Source organism: Prunus mume, linkage group LG7, assembly GCF_029339155.1.
Source record: "Prunus mume cultivar Tortuosa linkage group LG7, ASM2933915v1, whole genome shotgun sequence".
NCBI classification, from domain to species: Eukaryota; Viridiplantae; Streptophyta; class Magnoliopsida; order Rosales; family Rosaceae; genus Prunus; species Prunus mume.
Window position 1 is genome coordinate 17,051,543 of NC_142704.1, and position 20,804 is coordinate 17,072,346.

General features: G+C 37.1%; 3 protein-coding genes, 1 non-coding gene and 1 pseudogene across 6 annotated transcripts; 3 read left to right on the plus strand and 2 right to left on the minus strand.

Annotated features, from left to right (window-relative positions):
• The first annotated feature begins 225 nt into the window (after window positions 1-225).
• On the plus strand, window positions 226-1,156 carry LOC107881619 (beta-carotene hydroxylase 2, chloroplastic-like; annotated as a pseudogene). The gene is made up of 4 exons (XR_016128600.1): window positions 226-415; window positions 512-573; window positions 694-765; window positions 963-1,156. The product of XR_016128600.1 is annotated as a beta-carotene hydroxylase 2, chloroplastic-like (transcript).
• A 461-nt stretch (window positions 1,157-1,617) lies between these two features.
• On the minus strand, window positions 1,618-8,809 carry LOC103337014 (CCR4-NOT transcription complex subunit). The gene is made up of 12 exons (XM_089055935.1): window positions 8,527-8,809; window positions 8,096-8,206; window positions 7,578-7,673; window positions 7,025-7,078; window positions 6,712-6,857; window positions 6,485-6,635; window positions 6,268-6,405; window positions 3,853-3,924; window positions 3,688-3,761; window positions 3,418-3,559; window positions 2,155-2,233; window positions 1,618-1,871 (listed from the first exon to the last, which is right to left on the minus strand). Exons 1-12 carry the CDS (start codon window positions 8,686-8,688, stop codon window positions 1,774-1,776), a joined length of 1,323 nt encoding a protein of 440 aa, XP_088912061.1. The 5' UTR covers window positions 8,689-8,809; the 3' UTR covers window positions 1,618-1,773.
• A 2,971-nt stretch (window positions 8,810-11,780) lies between these two features.
• TCP-1 (T-complex protein 1 alpha subunit) lies at window positions 11,781-18,094 on the plus strand. 2 transcript variants are annotated; one of them, XM_089041350.1, is made up of 17 exons: window positions 11,781-11,999; window positions 12,053-12,169; window positions 12,664-12,753; window positions 12,865-12,951; window positions 13,060-13,119; window positions 13,267-13,317; window positions 13,662-13,757; window positions 13,893-13,958; window positions 14,094-14,311; window positions 14,709-14,805; window positions 15,406-15,492; window positions 15,743-15,877; window positions 16,090-16,194; window positions 16,838-16,966; window positions 17,051-17,178; window positions 17,486-17,576; window positions 17,679-18,094. In XM_089041350.1, exons 2-17 carry the CDS (start codon window positions 12,107-12,109, stop codon window positions 17,760-17,762), a joined length of 1,587 nt encoding a protein of 528 aa, XP_088897476.1. In that variant the 5' UTR covers window positions 11,781-11,999; window positions 12,053-12,106; the 3' UTR covers window positions 17,763-18,094. The 2 variants fall into 2 exon arrangements, with proteins under 2 accessions (XP_088897476.1, XP_008238374.2); XM_008240152.2 differs by having other exon boundaries at window positions 12,105-12,169.
• An 859-nt stretch (window positions 18,095-18,953) lies between these two features.
• Window positions 18,954-19,026, minus strand: TRNAK-CUU (transfer RNA lysine (anticodon CUU)). The gene has a single exon. It is a non-coding gene; the product is annotated as a tRNA-Lys (tRNA).
• A 198-nt stretch (window positions 19,027-19,224) lies between these two features.
• Window positions 19,225-20,453, plus strand: LOC103337017 (uncharacterized). Its single transcript, XM_008240153.2, has one exon. It carries the CDS (start codon window positions 19,271-19,273, stop codon window positions 20,243-20,245), a length of 975 nt encoding a protein of 324 aa, XP_008238375.2. The 5' UTR covers window positions 19,225-19,270; the 3' UTR covers window positions 20,246-20,453.
• Window positions 20,454-20,804: the final 351 nt, after the last annotated feature.

Consider the following 20,804-nt stretch of genomic DNA (forward strand, 5'->3'; position numbering starts at 1 on the left):
TGAAGTAGCTTTAAAGAATGCTAAATAAAACCTTTAAGGCTTTTTATCACAAAACGTCCCTGACGTTTGCGAAACAATCAGATTGCATCCTTAAAGTTTTTTTGTATCACTCATGGTCCCTAACGTTAATATAGGTGCTCTTAAATAGCACCTCTGTTAAAAAAACTGTTAAATTCAGGGATATAATCATCAAATCAATCCAAAATTATAAAAAAAATAAATAAATTATTTCCTTCCCTTCTCTCTTTCTTTCTATCTTGTCTTCTTCTTCTTCTTTCGTCCGTACGTGTGGCTGAGAAGTTGTCCAGCAAGAAATCGGAGAGGTTCACTTATCTTGTTGCTGCGGTGATGTCCAGCTTTGGTATTACTTCCATGGCTGTCATGGCTGTTTATTACAGATTTTACTAGCAAATGGAGGTACAAAATTTCTCTCTGCTCCCTGAACCACAAAAGTTACAAACTTTATCTTCTCTGGTTGAGTTTTTGAATTGGGTGATTTTGTTTTCTGTGTAAGGTGGAAATGTGCCTTTGTCTGAAATATTGGGTACATTTTCTCTATCTATTGGTGCTGCTGTAAGTTCACTGATTGCTTCTCAATTGGGGAAACTTAATTAAATTAAATTGATTTTGAAGTTTTTTTCTTTACATTGAAAACTACTAAATCGATTTGGATTTTATATACGTATATTTTAGGTGGGAATGGAGTTTTGGGCAAGATGGGCTCATAAAGCTCTCTGGCACGCTTCTTTATGGCATATGCACGATGTTTGCTTCGAATTTTGCTACTTTTTGTTATCTCTTTGATGCCAACAAAATTTTGAGTTTGGAATTTTGTTTCTTTTCGTTCACTGGGAAACCAGCAATGAAAGAAACATGACAAGCTTGAGTTTTTATATTGTTTTTCCATTCAGTTTCTTAGTAACCAATCAGTGTTTGATATTTGATATGAACTTTAATTGCAGTCTCACAACCGACCCAGAGAAGGTCCATTCAAGCTTAACGATGGATTGAAACAGAGAGAGAAGAGATAAGGAATCTGGCAGAGAGAAAGAAGAAGAAGAAAGAGAGAAGGAAAGCAAATAAAATATATATTTTCTTTTTATAATTTTGGATTGATTTGACGATTATATTCCTGAATTTAACAGTTTTTTTAACACATAGATTATTTAAGAACACCTATATTAACGTTAAGGACCATAAGTGATACAAAAAAACTTTAAAGATGCAATCAGATAGTTTCGCAAAGACATTTTGTGATAAAAAGCCAACCTTTAAAACAAATTACAACCAGTTTTGCAATTTTTCCAGGGAGTGGAATGAATGACAAGGAGAAAAGCCTAAATCCTACAAGCGAATTGAGCTTCGACAATTTGACTTGGGTGTTTCGAATAGTTCCCGATTATCTTTCCTTTCTTTTTGGGGATAGCACATTCAATATTTCCATCTGTTCCGCCATAGCGCGTTCAATTTCCATGGCTGACAGATTTGAAGGAGACTTTAATATTTCCATCAGCAAGAGCTATAATTATTCTTTATCTGAATGGCCACGATTATAAATATAACAATTTTTTTTTTAATTATGCATATGAGGGAGGGAAAATACCAACACTGCCAGCATGAAGAAAAGAATAATTCACTAAATGACCTCTAAATGAAGATACAATCTACAAGGAGAGAAAACAGTCGAAACTGAGAACAATAATTGCTTAACCTAAAAGAGTAACATCTTGTAATATGGATTTAAAAAGAAATTGAAAAAAATAGGAACATATTTCATTCCAATGACTTAAGGAGCCTAAAGAGTGCCGCTGCTTCCCTAATCCGTGAAAACTCTATGCAAAAAGCTTGGACTTCGATGAAAAGATCCTTAACTGCAAAGACAACCATTGACCAAAAGTCAGCAACATAACGTTGAGATTAAAATTTGTTCAAATGGGAATTCAGGTCTTCATACAACTAAAAAAATCATTTCAACTTCGAATCCCATCAACCATTTCAACATTTAACATGCAAAGTAGGTAATCATGAATAACACACGTCAAGCACATATGCATATGCGGATGGACAAGATTGCGGCCGCTAACGTCTGCACGTTAAATCACAATCATATGGCCAAGATAACAGAACACACTGCAAATAAAGAGTGATGCTGACCATTGATAATGTTGTTTCGGATAAGGCTCTGCAGAAACACACAAACAAGCCTCACAAGTCTGTTCTGCATGTACTTGTCCTGGAAGGAAGAAATTTAAAATTTCAAGTCGTTAGTAAATACTAAAAAGAGTTTGATAATAAGAGCAAACAAAGAAAAACATTATCTTAATGGCTTCTACTTAAAAAATTTGTATAATTGAACCCTGGCATGCAATATTTCATTACATAGCTTCATAAATGTTATCATAAATAAACACTATAGCTCCTATACACATGGCAACGGAAATTGCTAATGAGGAAGGAGCAACTATGAGTTCGTATGAGCTCACACATCACTGCATGTTCGCAGCTTCCTATATTTTGGTTGAATCCAAAAGACAAGCAGAACATGTCTATCACTTATTTGACAAGGAATCTCCAGATAATGCTACTTCAGATTTTAAATCAAAGACAACAAACAAAAGAAAAATGCCACAAAAATCTTAAGACCTACATTATATTCAGGAACTGAAAATAGCATGGGTAGGGTACAAATCAGAATGCATTTGTGATTGCATGAATTCTTTAAAACTATTTAGTTAACTGAAAATTACAGAAGCTATATCACTTATGGTCATACTTTTATTTGACATTCAAAGTATCGCAAGCACTCCGGTAAAATTAAAAAAATGTATAGCTAGTACAAGTAGGCAAACACAAGTTGCATGAATTTCATCACTCAAATAGTCTCTTTCTCATTTTCGTCCTTAAACTTCAGTATGCACCAATTGATCCTTAAGCATCCTTGTCATGTTCATACTTCAATCCTTTCCATTGACAGACCTTTAGAAAATTAGATGGACTTTGCTGGCACATCATATTTCGCATTGAAACAAGAAGCCACATGATTTTCTTCCCAAACCCACACCACTTCAACTTCACTCAGCAACCGCCGCCACCAAGGCCACTGCACTGACTAACCTACAAAAGCCAATCACCCAGAGTGGGGAAAAAATCCCCAGTACCTACCACCATGCTCATCCCTACTGAATCTAGCGAATCTACTAACTATTTCTTCTCCTAACAAGCTCCTCCCACTTTTATTCATCTTAGTCTTGCATGCACGGAACCACCGAAGGAGACATTAAAAACCCATTATAACATGACTGTTTATATATACATTTGAATTGTGCCTTTGCATCTCAGAACGTAGTCAGGAATACTAGTGGTTACAGGCAATGTATTCAGAAATACTAATAACCGCAGGCAAGGTGAAGCAAGTACCTTGATATTCTCACACGATGATATACAATTTGTTATGTACATGTGTATGAACTCAGAAGGAAGTTCAACTGCTGTTGTAAGCCTGTTCACCACTTCCATAGAGTGTAGACTCATGTCCATATTGACAAGCACTGTAAAGTATCTGTGGCCAAAATAAAATGTCAATAAAGCATAAAAAACTATAATGAGGAAGCGAACAGGCTTAAAAGGTCATCTCTGACTCTCTGTAGATTAGACACAGAAAGTATATCATAGAAACCAAAGACATACTCTGCGATTTCAGGGGAATTTATCAACTTGGTGAGAACTTCAACTGCAATGAGGGGATTATTTTCCACCAATTCCTGAAAACAAGAATTGAGGAATCATTAAAAAAAATTTGGACAAAAAATTACTTGCATTGTTGACTAAGCCTTATATTACAATAACACATACCGGTAGCTTTCTTGGTGTCAACCCACAGTGATATACAAGTTTCGGGTCATTTGCCAACTCCAACAAGACTTGCTGGACAATGAAAGGGCAAGCATTGGGTCATCTCTTCCTTCAAAATGACTGATGTAACACGATATAAAATAAATAACATGAATTACTCAGTTTTTCTTTTGAAAGTAATGTAAAAATGAAGGCCTCAACAAACTCTAATTTTTATAAAATAATTTATTTTAACTATTACAATATTTTGTAGAGGGAAATTATAACTTAGGACCACCACTTAAGAGGACATGTGAAATTACCAACTGGACTATACCTCAGCCACCTATTAATCGCTAGCAATCACTGAAGTTAAACATTACTAAATTCAAAGGTGCCTACACAGTGTCAGTTCTAATTGGACTCCAAAATTCCCAGGGGTCGGAAAGGGATGGACCTCCTTTCAGTTTTATCTGTGTTTTGTTCAAGGCCCAATATCACTACGATTTTAAGCCTGGCCCAAATCATTTTACCCCTACCCACAGAATAGATTGGGGGCTCCGAGGCCCAATATCAATATCTACAGACTCTTCAACCTTCCAATGAAAGTACCAAAAATCTATACCACCCCGATTATCAGAAAGCTTTGAAATTGCCCAAAATTTTCAAGTTAAAATCTCTTCCCATTACAATTGATCTCCAACTCCCATTGGGTGAATCCATTTTCTATACTCCCATAAATAATTATTGCTTCAAATAGATTTGTCACTGTTAGGATTTTGGCTCGTCAAATATGTCCTAGTTGGTTTAGGATTGTTTTAGGAAAATTAGAGGTATACCAATTCTTGTCCTGGAGGGATTAGGAAAGAATTTCAGTTTTCCTTATTCAATTCTGGTTTGGATTTCTAGAAGTCTATTAGGATTTGGATAAGTGTAATTTCCTAATCTACTTAGGAATAGGAATCCAATCAGCCTTGGGACATGTAAGCCAACTCTATATCTATAAATAGGGTGTGGCAAGGCTTATTTTAAGGAGAGGAAAAACAGCCAGAGACAGCCAAGAGTTTTGAGATTGGTTCTAGGGTTGCAAAAGTTCTGTAATCTCTATTATTAATCAAAGGAGCGGTGATTTCTCTACCTAGAGAAATCACAACTGGACGTAGGCAAAAGTTCTGCCGAACCAGTATAATTCTTGTGTGTTTCTAAGTGTTTTAATATTTGCTAGTTTAGTCTATTGCCGTTGGTTACATCAAAGAACAAGATCTAGAAGGCGAGTTATTTATCAGGCACAACCTCTATCTTTTATGTACATCTAAAGGCCTCCACATCGCTCAGAGATCTCTCAAGACAAAAGGATAAATGAACAAATCCTACAATCCCAATCAACCTCCCAAAGAAGGCAAATTATTACTAACTGAAATGTACCAAAGCTCTGATAATGATACAGAAATCCGTCATAAAAAATAATAAAAAAACCGGCCATAATCTTTGAAACCCCTCTGCCTCAAGTGGGTTTCTACACAAGAAAACAGCCTTGTCTGCATCCAGTGCGGTCCTAAATCGACTTTGAACTCTAACAACTTGGATAGGGCTGCTTATGTTTATCTCCATACAAAGCTATTCTATCTATCACCACAGACGATGACACAAAAATAAGGAAATAGCCTATAAGATGAATAACTTGCAACTACTGACCCATGAATAATGAGAATGGAAGATCTCTGAACTCATTAAATCCACAATGAAGACAAAAAAGGTACTCTCTCCCACAATGAAACCACTTCCTTCTGTGACATTATGTTACTTTAACGAACTACACACAAAAGAGCCAAAATACAAAAATTGCACAAAGCATTTGCCCTTTTTTCCCCAAAAGTGTTTCTCAACAAATAATGAAACACAAGAAGCCAGAGTGCCCAGTTCAGTCTTCCCTCAAAAAAGATTATTTCAGAAAGAACTGACAATTGGGCAATGGAGGAAAAGATGATCAATATTCTCCACTCCTACTAAACACATAACACACCAAGAGAGTGAGATAAAATCATTGCGCCTTTTTGTTGAAACAATATCTTAAGTATTATCTTCCTGTGAGCAATCATGCAAACCAAATATGAACTTTGTAATGTACCTCTCAGCCTTCCGAATCAAATAGAAAAGGTTGAAAATGGGTCAAGATAGTTCATCAATATTACCGCAGTCAGTCATAATATATTATACTATTTCATTCATGTATGTACCAGAACCATATAAAGACCAACCAGACTGGTTCATACACTAAATCTTAAGACCCACATCAGCCAATTGCCTAGACACATGACATATGACAACTTGATATAGGAAAAAAAAAATCATTCAACATTTTGGAATGATAGATAAAAATACACGTGTACGTATATTTAAACTGATTATAAAGCAATTAAATATATGTATCAGCACCTCTTGTTGTGCAGGTGCAAGTGGTCCCTTCAAAGCTTTTGCAATCAAGTCCCTGACAGCTGCCCCTCTGCTAGTATCAACACACATACCATCATCCCATAAAAGTTCATGATTGTCAACAGGGTTGAGCCACACTAGCTGAAACATGTTTTGCAAGAAAAATCGAGTAAACAAGTAAGCCCTACAAATTATCAATATATAAAACTTTAAGTCTTACTTCATCATCCTGTACTGGGAGCCTTGGTGGAATAGGCCTCTTCCAGTGAGGACCTAACCCTTCAAGCGCTAAATTGGACAGCAAACCAAGCACTGTCTCGTCTCTATCTCCAGAACTAAGCTTAGGATTTGCTCCTGGTTGTAGATCAAACCTAGAACATGATCCTCGATGTCATATAGAGAAGAAGAAGCAAATAAGAAAGAAATTGTCTATTGTCAAGGTCATACTCAGATGAGTTAACATCAAAACCGCGAGGAACATCAGGATCTGCGACCACATTTCCAACTGAACTATCCTTTAGTGGAGAATTATATCGTTCAGGATGGACTTTATCAGCATACTGCTGCTGCAACTGTTCATGTTGCGGGAAGGCCTGTCAAGACAATTGAAAAATATCTATCATGGGCATGGACTAAGAATTTTTCTCAATACATTGGTAAATAAAATCCCTGAATGAAGTGGGGATCCTTTGTAGGCTTGAACAAAATTACCAAATCATGAGCATATTTGATCTTAAAATACACATAGGGTATAACTTACGTGCACTGAAGGATCAAAACTTTTGATGTAATCTGCAGCAGACTGTTGAAGTAGCTGAAACAGAAGATTCTCCTTCAGATATTCATAATATTGAAGAGATGCATTCAAGATAAGATGATGAGGCAGTAACAAAATGAAGTAAAATAATTACAGCAGCTGGTTACAGTTCACACTGGTGAAGTAAATTGTTTCTGATAGAAAGGTTCTTTTTAATCTTTTTTTTTTCTTATAATCTTATACCATGGGTATTTTTTTAGGCCTCCAAAGGGGGTATTACATAAAAAAGTACCAAATACTACAGGCTAATTTAAAAAAATCATAAGCCATAATTTGCAGCTAATTGCCCCCAAGAAGCGCACACATCCAATAGGTTAGGTCCAATTAATTGTACTGATCTTAATCCACAAACATTCCTTGTGGAAAAGACCAAAATTAGAAAATTGACGTTTGTTTGCAGTTGTATTCGCAGCAAAAGGATAAGGAAATTTTGGTAAAACTAAATCAACAACATAAATCCACTTCACGGATCAAAAGGTTAATCAAGAATGAGAACCTCTTTGCCACCACTAGAACCATCAGAGCCGAATAGCTGTAATAGCTGAAGAATAAGTGCCCTCTCATATTTTTCAGCTTCAGCATCACATGCAGCCTGTAACCCAAGAGTTAAAAGCACGCCTTAGCAAATATTGAAGTTCATTTTTATTTAAGAAAACAAATGATGAAGCTATTATACTTTGAATAAAGAAAAAGAACTAGCATCATATCCATTGCAGAAATATGAAAACAAGTCCAGATGACCACACAGTTTGGGAAAAAAAAGGATTTACCATATATTAGGCAAATAGAGTGCTCTAAAGATTGAGGAGGACGTTGATAACATGATAAATGATTCAAAAGAACTGTTTGGAAGGTATTGATATTCCTTACAACTTTTCTTATTGATTGTGACAAGCATAGTAACGAGATATCAAGACGCCGATTTCAATCAGGTACGGATCATCCTTTGCGAACACTAAAGCAACCAACACTAATGAACTACCAATGCTAGAATAACAATGGCGCAATGCTTACATTTATTAGTAAACTAATGAACGGATTTGCAGAAGGTTTCTGGGAAGAATACGCCTGCTGAAGAATAGCGAACGCAATCAAACGTTGAGTGGAACTCAGCATCTTCTTATCCTGAGAAGCATAGCATTCAACTAGTTAGAATTGCCCGTCACAACACATATGTCGAAGAACCAATACTTTTAACACATTAGAATTATAAATACCAGAACAGTTAAGGCCCAATTGAAGTCTTCACTCAATTATACATGTTTATTATATAAATTTCATACCCAATTGCACAAAAACCCTACCACAGCGGTGATGATACGGGATCTAGGGTTTTCCTCATTTTTGTAAAAAAAAAATGAAAATGGGCAACTCTCAATGTTTGTTCTAATGCAGGCACAAGGAAGAAGAGAGAGAGAGAGAGAGAGAGAGAGAGAGAGAGAGACCTGTAAAAGAATGGAGATAGAAAAGCAGGGAATGAATTGGCGGCCATGGGAGAAAAAGGAGTTGAAGTCTGAGACGATCTCTTCGAGTGGACGTTGCTCTGCTCTCAGCAGACCAAACACGGCCTTCGATTCTTCGAACCCCAGCGTCGCCCTCTTCTTCATCTTCGAGCTTTTACCAAACTCTTATCTCACACACACAGGACAGAGAAGAGACTCAGACACGAAAATAAGAAGAAACAAAAATTTCTCTGTTCTTTTTTTTATTTATTTTATTTGTGTAGTTCAAATCAAAGGAAGAAAGAAGTCTTATTGCTTGTGCACTGTGTAACCTAGCAGCTGGACTGGTTCACTTTTCAACGGGCTACCCATTTTCTATTTGGGTGAGGCTGTTTCGGCTCGGATCTCCAAAAAAAAAAAAAACCCAATGTACACTACTGCTTCAACTTTTTGTTTGAAGAAAAAATTAAACAAAAAAAAAGCACCATAATCCCGTCCTTAACAATTAAACAAAAAAAACTCTCCTCCCATATAATTTAGACTATTACTTGTACTAAAAAAAAATAATTAATTATCGTCGACCTGGCCTAGCCTAATAAAAAAGAACATTGTATAGTGATTTTAGGTTCGAAATCCACATTACTGGTGTGTGTGAGAAAAACCCCCTCCCTTCTTAACTTTACCCAAAAAATAAACTACTAAATTAGATTTAGTTTTTTTTTTCCGCATATGAGGGAGGTTGGCCGGTGCAGCTGGGTTTTGGGGTGGGGGTGGGGCTGGGGTTGGCGATTGCTTGGGATGGGAATGGCATCTAGATTAATGGGTGGGCTTGGGTTATTATTATTATTATTATTTCACTTTTCTTAATTTCAGTGAACAAAACCTTAATGTAGGAGGGTAAAATAGAAAAGAGAAAAAACAAAAAAGAATAAAATTGATTAAAAAGTATTAAAAAGCAAAAGAGTTTAAGGAAAAATAAAAGAAACATGTGTCATGGAAACTTATTTCCTTTCCTTTTTTCTTTGAATTATTCACATTTTAATATTTTTTATTTCCTAGCATAAAAGGTAGTACAATGAAATTACCAAAATTTTCACTTATGAGTGAGTTAAAAGTAAAAATCTCCATAGCTTTGACAGCAATAGTTAAAAGTGTATTCTAAGTGAGTTATGGAGTGCTTCCAATGGCATTTGCAGTAACCATGTGCAAATTTTTAATAGTAACTTCCATGTCTTTCTAGCAAAGCAAGCTCTCTATGAATCCGCATTCAAACGCCCGTCCTCCTCATTGTCCCCATAAGCTCTCACTCTTCTATTTTTCAAGTCAAAATCATTTAAAATGTAAAAATCTTGCTACCGATATGTGTCACTGTGTCGAGATACCTTGAGCCTTCAAAAAATGCTCGTATACCAGATCTCAACAATCTGAAACAATATAATAAAAGCTGCTTTATTAGAGCATCTCCAGCATGAGGAGGCCCGGGAAAGGTCGCCTGACGCAGAGCGACTCAGTGCAGGGCCCGTAGCCCGATTTGGTGGCGGGTCCCATGAGCCCGAGGAAGCCCAAGGGCAAGTCTTGCCGGTGGCCCGAGTTGGTGACGTCCAGGCGTCACGCCGACGCCGACGGAACTCAAATTTTTTACCGTTGGCGCGTGTAATAGCGTCGACAGCTCCAACGGCGGGTGCCACGTGGCGCGACGGGACTCTCCGATGGATTTTTCCAGAATCCGACGGTCTTCGTTTTGGCTAAAAATTGCAAAAAAAATCGAAAAAAATCTGAAATTTTTTTTAAAAAATATCCAAAAATTCTATATTTTTTCTCTATAAATACCTAACCATTTTATTTACTTTCCACACTAAAATCTTCATACAATTTCTTCTCCATCCCATATTTTTTACTCTTTACTCACATTATTCACTTTCCACACCAATTCTTCATACAAACTTTTCTCCTTCCAATTTTTTTGTTCATCTCCACTCACATTTTTCACTTCCACACCAATTCTCCATACAAACTCTTCTCCTTCCAATATTTTTTACTCTCTTTCTACTACTTTCCATTTGTATAAAAAAAAACAAATGGCATCTTCTATTGAAGTCGGAGGCTCGTGGTCAACGAATGAAGATATTGCGTTGTGTCAATCTTGGGTGAACATTAGTCATGACCCTATCACGGGTAATGAGATGAAGTTTCATCACATGTGGAGCAAAATTCATGGAGAATTTTGTCAAAGATCGGGTTCTATTCGGACCGAAATGTCGTTGTCTAGTAGATGGAAACTTCTTAATAAAGAGTTAGGGAAATGGAGAAATGCCTTGACAAAAGCAAAGGCGAACATTCAAAGCGGTCAAAATTTGACCGATGAGGTAAAATATTTATAATTGCCATTTTAATCAATTCAATGTCACCTTTTTTTTTATTGCATATTCTATTTGTTTTTCTTGCATAATTTTTTTTTTCTTGGTGCACCTTTAATTTGTCTATATTTTCTTGCATAATCAATTTTATTTTTGCATTTCAAAATAGTTTATATTTTCTTGCATAATAATTTTTGTTTCTTGCACTTCCAATTATTTATTTTTAATAGATGGTACAAGCACAAATGTGGTTCGGTGCCATGGGGCAAGGCAAAAAAAGTTTCGTGCATTTCCAATGTGGGTGGAACCACAAATGTGGTTCGGTGCCTTAGACTTGCCCTAGACTTTGCCCTTGTGGGTGGAACCACAAATGCAAAGGTGACACTATTCACATAAATAATGTACACTTGCGCTTAGACTTTGCTTGTGAGTGGAGATCTTTTATGTGATTTATAACTTTCACAATCAATCTATGTTTTGTTTCTTCACTGTTTTTTTTTTTTTTTTTTTTGACGAAAAGGATGTTTCTTCAGTGTCAGTAACAAATATTTCACCAAATTTTTTCACTCAGATGATCAGAGATGATGAGGAATAATAATAATAGTAATCAGAAGAACCAAAGGAATAATAAGAATAAATATACGATACAAATGACTCTATAGAAAATAAGAAAAAGCCGGAAGGTTATAGTTGTCTTGTTACCTAGTTATGTTATTGTGTAGGGCACGCAAATCGCCTGTAATCCGGGCCTACGATGGAAAGCCCATATGGAATGAAAATGGGGCATCGGGCTTGTAGAAAGACGTCCAAAACGACGCCGTGGAGATGCGAAACCCTTTCATTTCGAGGTGGTGAGAATGCGAGAAGGGCTTCGTGTTTTGTACTAGAGAAATTCGAGACTCGCAGTTTGCAGTTTTACAGTAAACACCGTCTACTTCGCTCTCATTCTCTTCCTACTTGGTCCAAAGATCCGATCTAGGGTTTATCTAGGGTTTCCACTCTCTCTCTCTCTCTCTCTCTCTCTCTCTCTCTCAAGCCAAGCACAAATGACTATGTCCTCACAGACCCCCGATATCTTGGGCGACCGTCAGTACGGTCAGGACGTTCGCACCCAAAATGGTACTCTCTCTCTCTCTCTCTCTCTCACTCACTCTCTGAATTTTCATTTTTAGGTCTTGTACTGAAATGTTGCTAATTTGTTCGGCTTCGTTTTGGTGAACACAGTGATGGCCTGTCAAGCTGTTGCAAACATTGTCAAATCCTCACTTGGCCCCGTTGGCCTCGACAAGGTATTCCATCCCCTTCTCTCTCTATAAAATCACACATACATACCATAGATATTTGTATACGCATGAGATGTTATGTGTTTATGAGGTTTCAGTTTAGCTACTACCATACTATCTACTATGAAATGGTGGCTCTTTACCTCTTTGCTCCCTTTCTCGTGGGTTTGTGTGTGCGAAATTATCTCTTTTTAAAAAATAAAAATAAAAACTTTAAACTAAGTTGCTTGGTGTATTTCACTACTTAAAAGTTTCAACTTTGCAGTTACTATATGAAGTTTGTCTTTGATAATTATGCCTTATAGTGGAATGGAATTCACTGTTTTTTGTTTTCTTAAATGAAGTTTAAGATGGTGAATTAGTATGCTTTAACTTACTTGTGGAGTTTACCTTTGTCTAATGTAGCACTGAATCTAATAACCCTTTAACTGTACACTGTTGTAGATTATGTATGCAAGGGTTTCAGCTAATTTACTCTGTTTATTGATTGCTTATTTCAGATGCTTGTGGATGATATTGGTGATGTGACTATTACTAATGATGGAGCTACTATACTCAAGATGCTAGAAGTTGAGCACCCTGCTGCCAAGGTGGGTAAAATTTGGTTATTTCTTGCTAATATGATACTATAGATGCATTTATACGTGTCAGAATGCTTGTTCCTATCAAATATATCATATAGTTTCGTTTAAGCTGTACAGGTGCTTGTGGAGCTGGCTGAGCTTCAAGATCGGGAAGTTGGAGATGGGACGACATCAGTGGTCATTGTAGCTGCAGAGTTGCTTAAGGTAATCTTGTCTGCTTGTTCTTCTCACTTCATATGCTTTTCGAGAAGCTATCTGATGTTCTAAAGCATGGTGACTTGGAAATCTAACTTTTTGACTCTAATTCTACAGAGAGCAAATGATCTAGTAAGGAACAAAATTCACCCAACATCCATAATCAGTGGTTACAGAGTGAGCGCTTTTTCTTTTTCCATTTTTCTCTTGTTTTAATACTTAGTAACTGCATGCTTATTGCAAAATGTTTTGTGGCTTATAACATGTTACCTTTCTGTTGTAAACAACCCCTTATGTTTGACCCTTTCCTTGCATTGTGTACAGCTCGCTATGAGGGAAGCTTGCAAGTATGTTGAGGAAAAATTAGCTGTGAAGGTGAGGCTCCTCAAGTGAATTATGCTTTTGAAATTTGTTGAAAAGTAGAAGGGTCCCTTGTTATGGGAATAAGTGTCCTTTTGGTTGTACAGACTGTAGTGCTTCTGTTACATCGTGTAATCTCTTAGAGGTTTGGAAGTATGGTAATGGTTTGGAAAGAAGTTGATAATTTTGGATGTTCAGTTGGCTCATACCAAGAAGACTTACTGGTCATACACTCATAGTCATGATAGTCACCAGGCCTTATGCTTTGACATAGATAGAAATTTTATGGTAAAGTTGTAAAATGCTTGATATATAAAATGTTCCTGTTTGATTAATTGATACTTTCTTGATTTTCCTAGGTTGACAAGCTTGGAAAAGATTCTCTAGTAAATTGTGCAAAGACAAGCATGTCCTCGAAGTTGATAGGTGGTGACAGTGACTTCTTTGCGAATATGGTATGCTTATATGTTGGATATGCTGTTCGGAATTTGTATTTACTTAGGAATGAAATCTTATTTGTGAATCAAATATTTATTTTCTTTTTGTACTTATGTGTTTTGATGATATTAGTATATAATTGGTTTTTGAAGGTTGTAGATGCAGTACAATCAGTAAAGATGACCAATGCTCGAGGGGAAGTCAAGTACCCAATCAAGGTCGGTACTTCGTAGTTATATATTCACATGCGATTCATGAAGGTTCCATCATGAGCCATTATGTTTCTTTTTATATCATTCTATCTGTTTGTTATTGCCTATATACTATATCTTAATTGCTCTTTTAATTTTCAGGGGATTAATATTTTGAAAGCTCATGGGAAAAGTGCTAGAGATAGCTATCTCTTGACTGGTTATGCACTAAATACAGGCCGTGCTGCACAAGGAATGCCACTTAGAGTTGCCCCTGCGAGGATTGCCTGTCTTGACTTTAATCTTCAGAAGACTAAAATGCAAATGGGTGTCCAAGTTTTAGTTAGTGATCCCAGGGAGCTTGAAAAAATTCGCCAAAGGTGTGAAGATAATGGACCCTAATTTTCTTTTAACTTGTATATTATACCGTGAACTATTTTGCAGACCCTATCTTTAGCATGCCAATGGACACATGCAATTAGTCATATCTATTATATAAGGTTTTTACAGTGAGATATGTTGAGGGCATGAACACAGTTTAGCATACTGTGGTGATATTATGCAATCTGTTCTCCATGCTGCTAAAAAAAACCTTGCTCAATTACACTTTCATCAGTGAAATTGATAGGCCAATATAGAATTATGGCATGTGCCTATGATTTCCATATTGCTATGATGCCTCAGACATAATGGTAACTGCCTCAAATGGATTGGTTTGGGAAATTGAGGATGTCACATATGTTTGGTAATGTACTAACAACACTCATGTCTCTACAGAGAAGCTGATATGACGAAAGAGCGTATTGAAAAACTCCTGAAAGCTGGAGCAAATGTTATTCTGACTACGAAAGGGATTGACGACATGGCACTCAAGGCAAGATTTTTAGTGATTTGTTTTATCAACTGCTTTAGCTAAGTCATGGCTGATATTCGATTTTGAAGTACCAGACTGGGTCAGAAAAATATTGTTATTGTAAATTATAGTTACTGTTAGCTTGTTCATACCTTTTGACATGGCTGGAATTTGTATTCCTGAAGGCTCCTGGTTAAATGTTTTTCTAATTACCATTTGTAGGTTCTCTTATTGAAAATTCTGCAACACCTTCTTGAGGATATGTTACTTGTATCCACTTCAGCACCTCCGAGTTAATAAGATATGCTGTAGTTTAATACAAAAGCGTAAAAGTTTGAGGTTTCAACCTAATGATTTTAGGAAATGAACAAGTAGCTGTACTCTTTTTATTTTAACTCCCTTATGGTTATTTCGCAATACAAAGGGAGATATACAATACAAATGTGTTTCCCTTTAAATATTGATGATGTGGATATATGCTGAGTCGGTCTTGTTGGTTCACTGTTATTACAGTGATCTAAGACGTGCAATCTGTTTACAATGAGTTTGTGTATGAATGTTTATCCCATGCACTATAGTTTGTTGGTTATATAAATTTAATGTAGGTGATTGTTATTTCAGTATTTTGTGGAGGCTGGTGCTATTGCTGTAAGACGTGTTCAGAAAGAAGATATGCGCCATGTTGCTAAAGCTACCGGTGCAACAATGGTAACTTCCTCTTATGCTTTAATAACATAATTATCTCGCAGATTTATTTTCCTTTGGAAATTGACAACCAGATATTCAGTTGACTAATGATGTTTAGATTTTAAAATAGTTAAAACTTATTTTCAATTTTGCATCTTTCTTCAATCAAGTAGATCCACATGTATGTTTCCAATGATAAACAAGTACAACCTGTATAAGCATGTCATCTTGTTTCTTATTTTATCCCCCTTATTTTCTTTTGGATCTGCAGGTTTCAACTTTTGCTGATATGGAAGGGGAGGAAACATTTGATTCTTCACTGCTCGGATCCGCTGATGAAGTTGTGGAGGAGCGCGTTTCTGATGATGATGTAATTTTGATAAAAGGAACAAAAAATAATAGTGCGGTGAGTGATTTTAATTAAATTTAATACAATTTTCCTCCTTGACTTTGGGGTCTAGTTGGTTCTGGTGAAATTTATGCATTTATCTATATGACATGACGTGGATAAGTGCATAACCCTGACCAACCTATGTCAAGAACTAATGAAGTTACACTAGTATTACATTTACTATATTCATATGGTATGGTCTGATTTTCTCAATATATTATTTTCAGGTTTCTTTGATCCTCAGAGGTGCAAATGATTATATGCTTGATGAGATGGAAAGAGCTCTTCATGATGCTTTGTCTATTGTCAAGAGAACCCTAGAGTCAAACTCGGTAAAATTTGGCACTTCCTGTTAATGTTCTGCATTGTTTGGCAATGGTTATAAATTAATGATATTTTTTCCTTTTAATTAGTATGGTTGCAGGAAAATTATGGCATATAGTGGCACTTTGATAAGTTATGTTCTGTTTTCAAAACTGTCATCATATCATTGCAGTAAACTTCTAAAAGTTATATTTGAGTTTTGTGTTGTTTTGCTTAAACATGGTGGTAATTCTTTATCAGCAAATGGAAAGCAGAAGCTTTTGTCCCCTTTTTTACTTGGGCTTTTCCGTAAGAAAACACCTCGCATTTCTTTCATATATTAGTGATAGGAAAAGGATCAGAACCATTTTAAATTTACTATCTGCTAAACTAAATCATCTTTGCCACTATTTGCCATTAATCAGGTCTTTTATCATGCGAAACGGATTACTATGGCTGTTCACTTGATTTATATTAAATTAGAATCTTTTATCAATGTTTTTCTGTATATTATTCCAATCATGTGTGTGTTGTGAGGATGTGCAATGCATTTTTCGATGGAAGGAAGAAGAAAAAAAAAGGGAATGTTTCACTACCAAGTTTGTTGTCGTGGTTTGATTGGATTTTTCGTGTTACTTATATACCTAACTCATTGATATATTGACCATGCAGGTGGTAGCAGGTGGAGGTGCAGTTGAGTCTGCGTTGTCTGTGTATTTGGAGTGTTTTGCTACAACATTAGGATCGCGTGAGCAGTTGGCAATTGCCGAGTTTGCTGAATCTTTGTTAATTATACCGAAGGTTCTAGATTTCTGTTGTATTCCTGTTGTCTTCTGCTATTGTTATCTGTTCATGGTGTTTATAGTCACTTTTTATCTGGTTTAGGTGCTAGCTGTCAATGCTGCCAAGGATTCTACAGACTTAGTTGCAAAACTACGGGCCAATCACCACATTGCACAAACCAAGGCACCAACCAGGGCACAGACCAAGGCTGATCAGAAGGATTATTCTAGGTATTCTGATTTCTGACATGGCAAATTCCGCCAGATTTTCATTTTTTATTTTGGGGAGCTCTTACATGAGTGACAGTCTAAATTCGACATGTGGGTTTCCTTTTTGTTTCCATCGTCCTCTTTGTTTGTAGTGTGTCTGTATATTGAATTTAGTGGCATTGTGATTATACTTGCTCATATCCAATATGTGACAAAGAGATGCCAATATGATAATAATGCAACTGAAATTATTCTGTCTTTGGATGCATAGAAATCCATACAGATTATGTGACTGCTTACTTACGGTGATTGCTCTAAATTATTGCAGCATGGGGTTAGACCTTTTAAAGGGAGAAGTCCGTGACAACTTAAAAGCCGGAGTCATTGAGCCTGCAATGAGTAAAGTGAAGATAATTCAGGTACAAAATCCTAGATACAAATTCAGTAATAATTTATAGGATAAATCTTGTTTAATAACAGTCTTGTGACGTTTGTTAACATGAAACTTTTTTGTTTGGCAGTTTGCAACTGAAGCAGCTATTACAATTCTCCGAATTGATGACATGATCAGGCTAGTCAAAGATGAAAGTCAAAATGAGGATTAAGGTGCGCGGATAGCATTTGACATTGTCCTTTTCTTTTTGTGTTCGAAGTAGTAGGAGTGGGAAGTGAATCCATGCCAAACATGCCTTTTAAGGTTTATATTCCTTCCCTGCACCAGAGAGGATTTGTTGATGTCGCTTGTTTGGGAATTTGTATCAAACTCTTGTTTTAGGTGAAATGGTTTTCTAAGGTTTGGGTGAGAGGTGGATTTTATTAACCGATGGTGGTTTCCAGCTAGCACTCGAGCTGGAAATGTTTTGTATTGATTGGTAGGTAGATGTTTGTAACGGCCATTTTGGAAACATAAATGTGAAACCTTTTTTCGGTGGCAAAATGGCAGTGTCCTTGTTAGCTTTTCTTACTTTTTCTTATTGAATGATTTGGGTCGACAAAATATGTAGTGGGGAATAAGATGAAAATATGGGCAAGGGAAATTGATTGAATTTAGCCCATGAAAAAAATTTGGAAATATGCAGTGCTAAGACAGAAGCCGTACCCAGAATAGAAAGAAAAAGTTACAGATCGATAGACCCTGCCAGCTGAAACTGACCTTGGATTTGGAGAGCAGGTACGTGGAAAAAGATGAAAAAAAGGCCTGGAATTCGGTTTTCAAATTTCAAAGGCCTAGAGCGTGCAGTTGAATCTATAATTAATGGCAACACAGTCATCATCTTCTCCAACATTCAATCTTCCAACCCAGTCATCATCTTCTCAAGTTGCAACATCGTTCCAGTCGCTTTGACTATGAGCTTCTTCTCCCTCACTATTGTGTGATGCATTGAGTTCAAATCAGAAACTTCCCTATTCCAGTCGATTTGACTATGAGCTTCTTCTCCCTCACTAATTGTGTGAGGCATTGAGCTCAAATCAGAAAGTACCCTATTCCAGTCGCTTTGACTACGAGCTTCTTCTCCCCACTAATTGTGTGATGCATTGAGTTCAAACCAAAAACTAACCCTTGAATATGGACGACGGCGAAAGAAGACTCAAAACACCCTTTGAAACGTTGAAGCCTGCCAGCCAAGAAACATTCTACTCCTGCAGAATTACAAGCCATGCAATGCAATAGATTTGATTGGATTTTTATTTTTTTCATAAATAAAAAGAGAAAAAGAAGCAGAGCTTTTGAAATTTAAGACAAATGCATCAGCAGCTTCTGTTGATTGCAAGAATTATAAAATAAAATAAATTTCCGCCCACCGTGGGGCTCGAACCCACGACCACAAGGTTAAGAGCCTTGCGCTCTACCAACTGAGCTAGACGGGCTTGATACTGAAATTGCTTTTAAATTCTATTTCAAATAAAATTAAAAAAATTCAAACACCCGCCTTATCGAAATAACCAAAAGGGAATGCGCGCCTAAATCAAATTTCATCACTCATCCTCCACCGTTGATCAGAAAATGAGCGGGAATCTCCCAAATCAAACCCTTCAAAACAAAACAAAAAATTGAAAAAAAAAAAAAAAAATATGCAAACCCTTTAAAAGGAGAAGACTGAAAGACGAGCAAATGGACGAAGACGAAAACCCAAACAAACCCCATCTCATGGATGACGGCGACGACAGCTACGAGTACGAGAACGACTCGTCGTCTGAGTCCAGCTCCGGCTCGGTGGCCTGCACAGGCATCATTATGGTCTCGCCACCGGAGAGCTCAGAGGTCGACGAAGCTCACAACAACAGAGCCTCCCAAGACGTGTTCCAGACCCCACCCGAATACTCGTACCCGCCAACCTCCGAAGGGAAAACTCCGTTGCTGGAAGTTAATACGAGCGACGACGATCCTCCATACGAGGATGTTGGAGACGGGCGAGGCGTAATCGTGGCCTTCGGCGAAGGTACTGGTGCGGTGGATTTGGGAGGGGACACGGATCTAGGGTTTGCAGAGGCTGCAGCGGTGGAATTTAGGGTTTTGAGGAGGGAATTGTCCCCGGAAGGCGGTTTACTGGAACCCCCATTGAAGAAATTGAAGGATTCCAAGCACAACTTGGGAAAATTTGAGCCCTCCTGTAGTTCCACTGAAAGTCTCGAAATTGACGGTTGCGATGAGAGTTCGGGTGAGGAAGGCTCGGAGGAAAGGAAGCTGGACTCTTCTGACAATGAGAGCGAGAGTGCTGTCGAAGAAACTCAATTGAACAGTGATGAAAAAGACAGCGTTGTAGAGATGGAGGATGGCGGCGAGGAATGCCTGGATGATGTGATGAGGAGTACACCAAATGTGACTATTGAGGAATTGCGGCGAATAGACAGCCCGTGGCAAGGGCGGGCTCTGCCACGATCGATCGTGCAGGCTGGGTCTAGTGCTATGGATGTTGAGGATATGGTGCAGAATGAGGTTGCTATATTGGATGTGTTGAAACTTCTGAAAGACAAGTATGATGGTGATGGTGATGGTGTGGTTGACAATGGTAGTTTTTGGGAGATAAGTAGGAGTCGAGGCATGACTTTTCCCCGGCCATCGTGGTGGCCGGAAGGCGGGTTCTGATTTGAAGAAGAGTCAAGTTTGAAGAGCAGCAGCATTGCAACTGAGGTAGGACTTTTGGAAGTTGTAAATGGGGGGTTTATTACTAAAGTTAGGATGAAACAGTATAGAAAGTCTTGCTTGTGAATTGGGTTGCATCACCTTTCTTGTATTACATTTATGTCTAACCTTCTTGGACTTTTGCTTTTATTTAAAAAGAACATATTGCTCAGGCTTTCCTCTTTTGAAGTTTCACAATTTGGAAAAAATATATCTTTTGAAAGGAATTGGCCTATGGTTTGAATATGTATTATTTCTTTGATATTGCTCTTTTATGTCAATAAATTTTTATTTTGGTTTGATATATAAACCTCCCCCCATCCCCTTCTCTAGTTTCTCAGTTGATCCCCTCTCCAAACAGAAAAATGCCAAAAAGAGAAGTGGTATTTGATGGTCCTAAAAAATTTAGAATATCTTAGATTCTACCAATATCTTAAAAAGGGTGAACTTAGTTGAAGACATGTTGAACCTCAACCCCACGTGAAGGAAACCCATATCCTAATTCCTACATCTTAGACTTTTA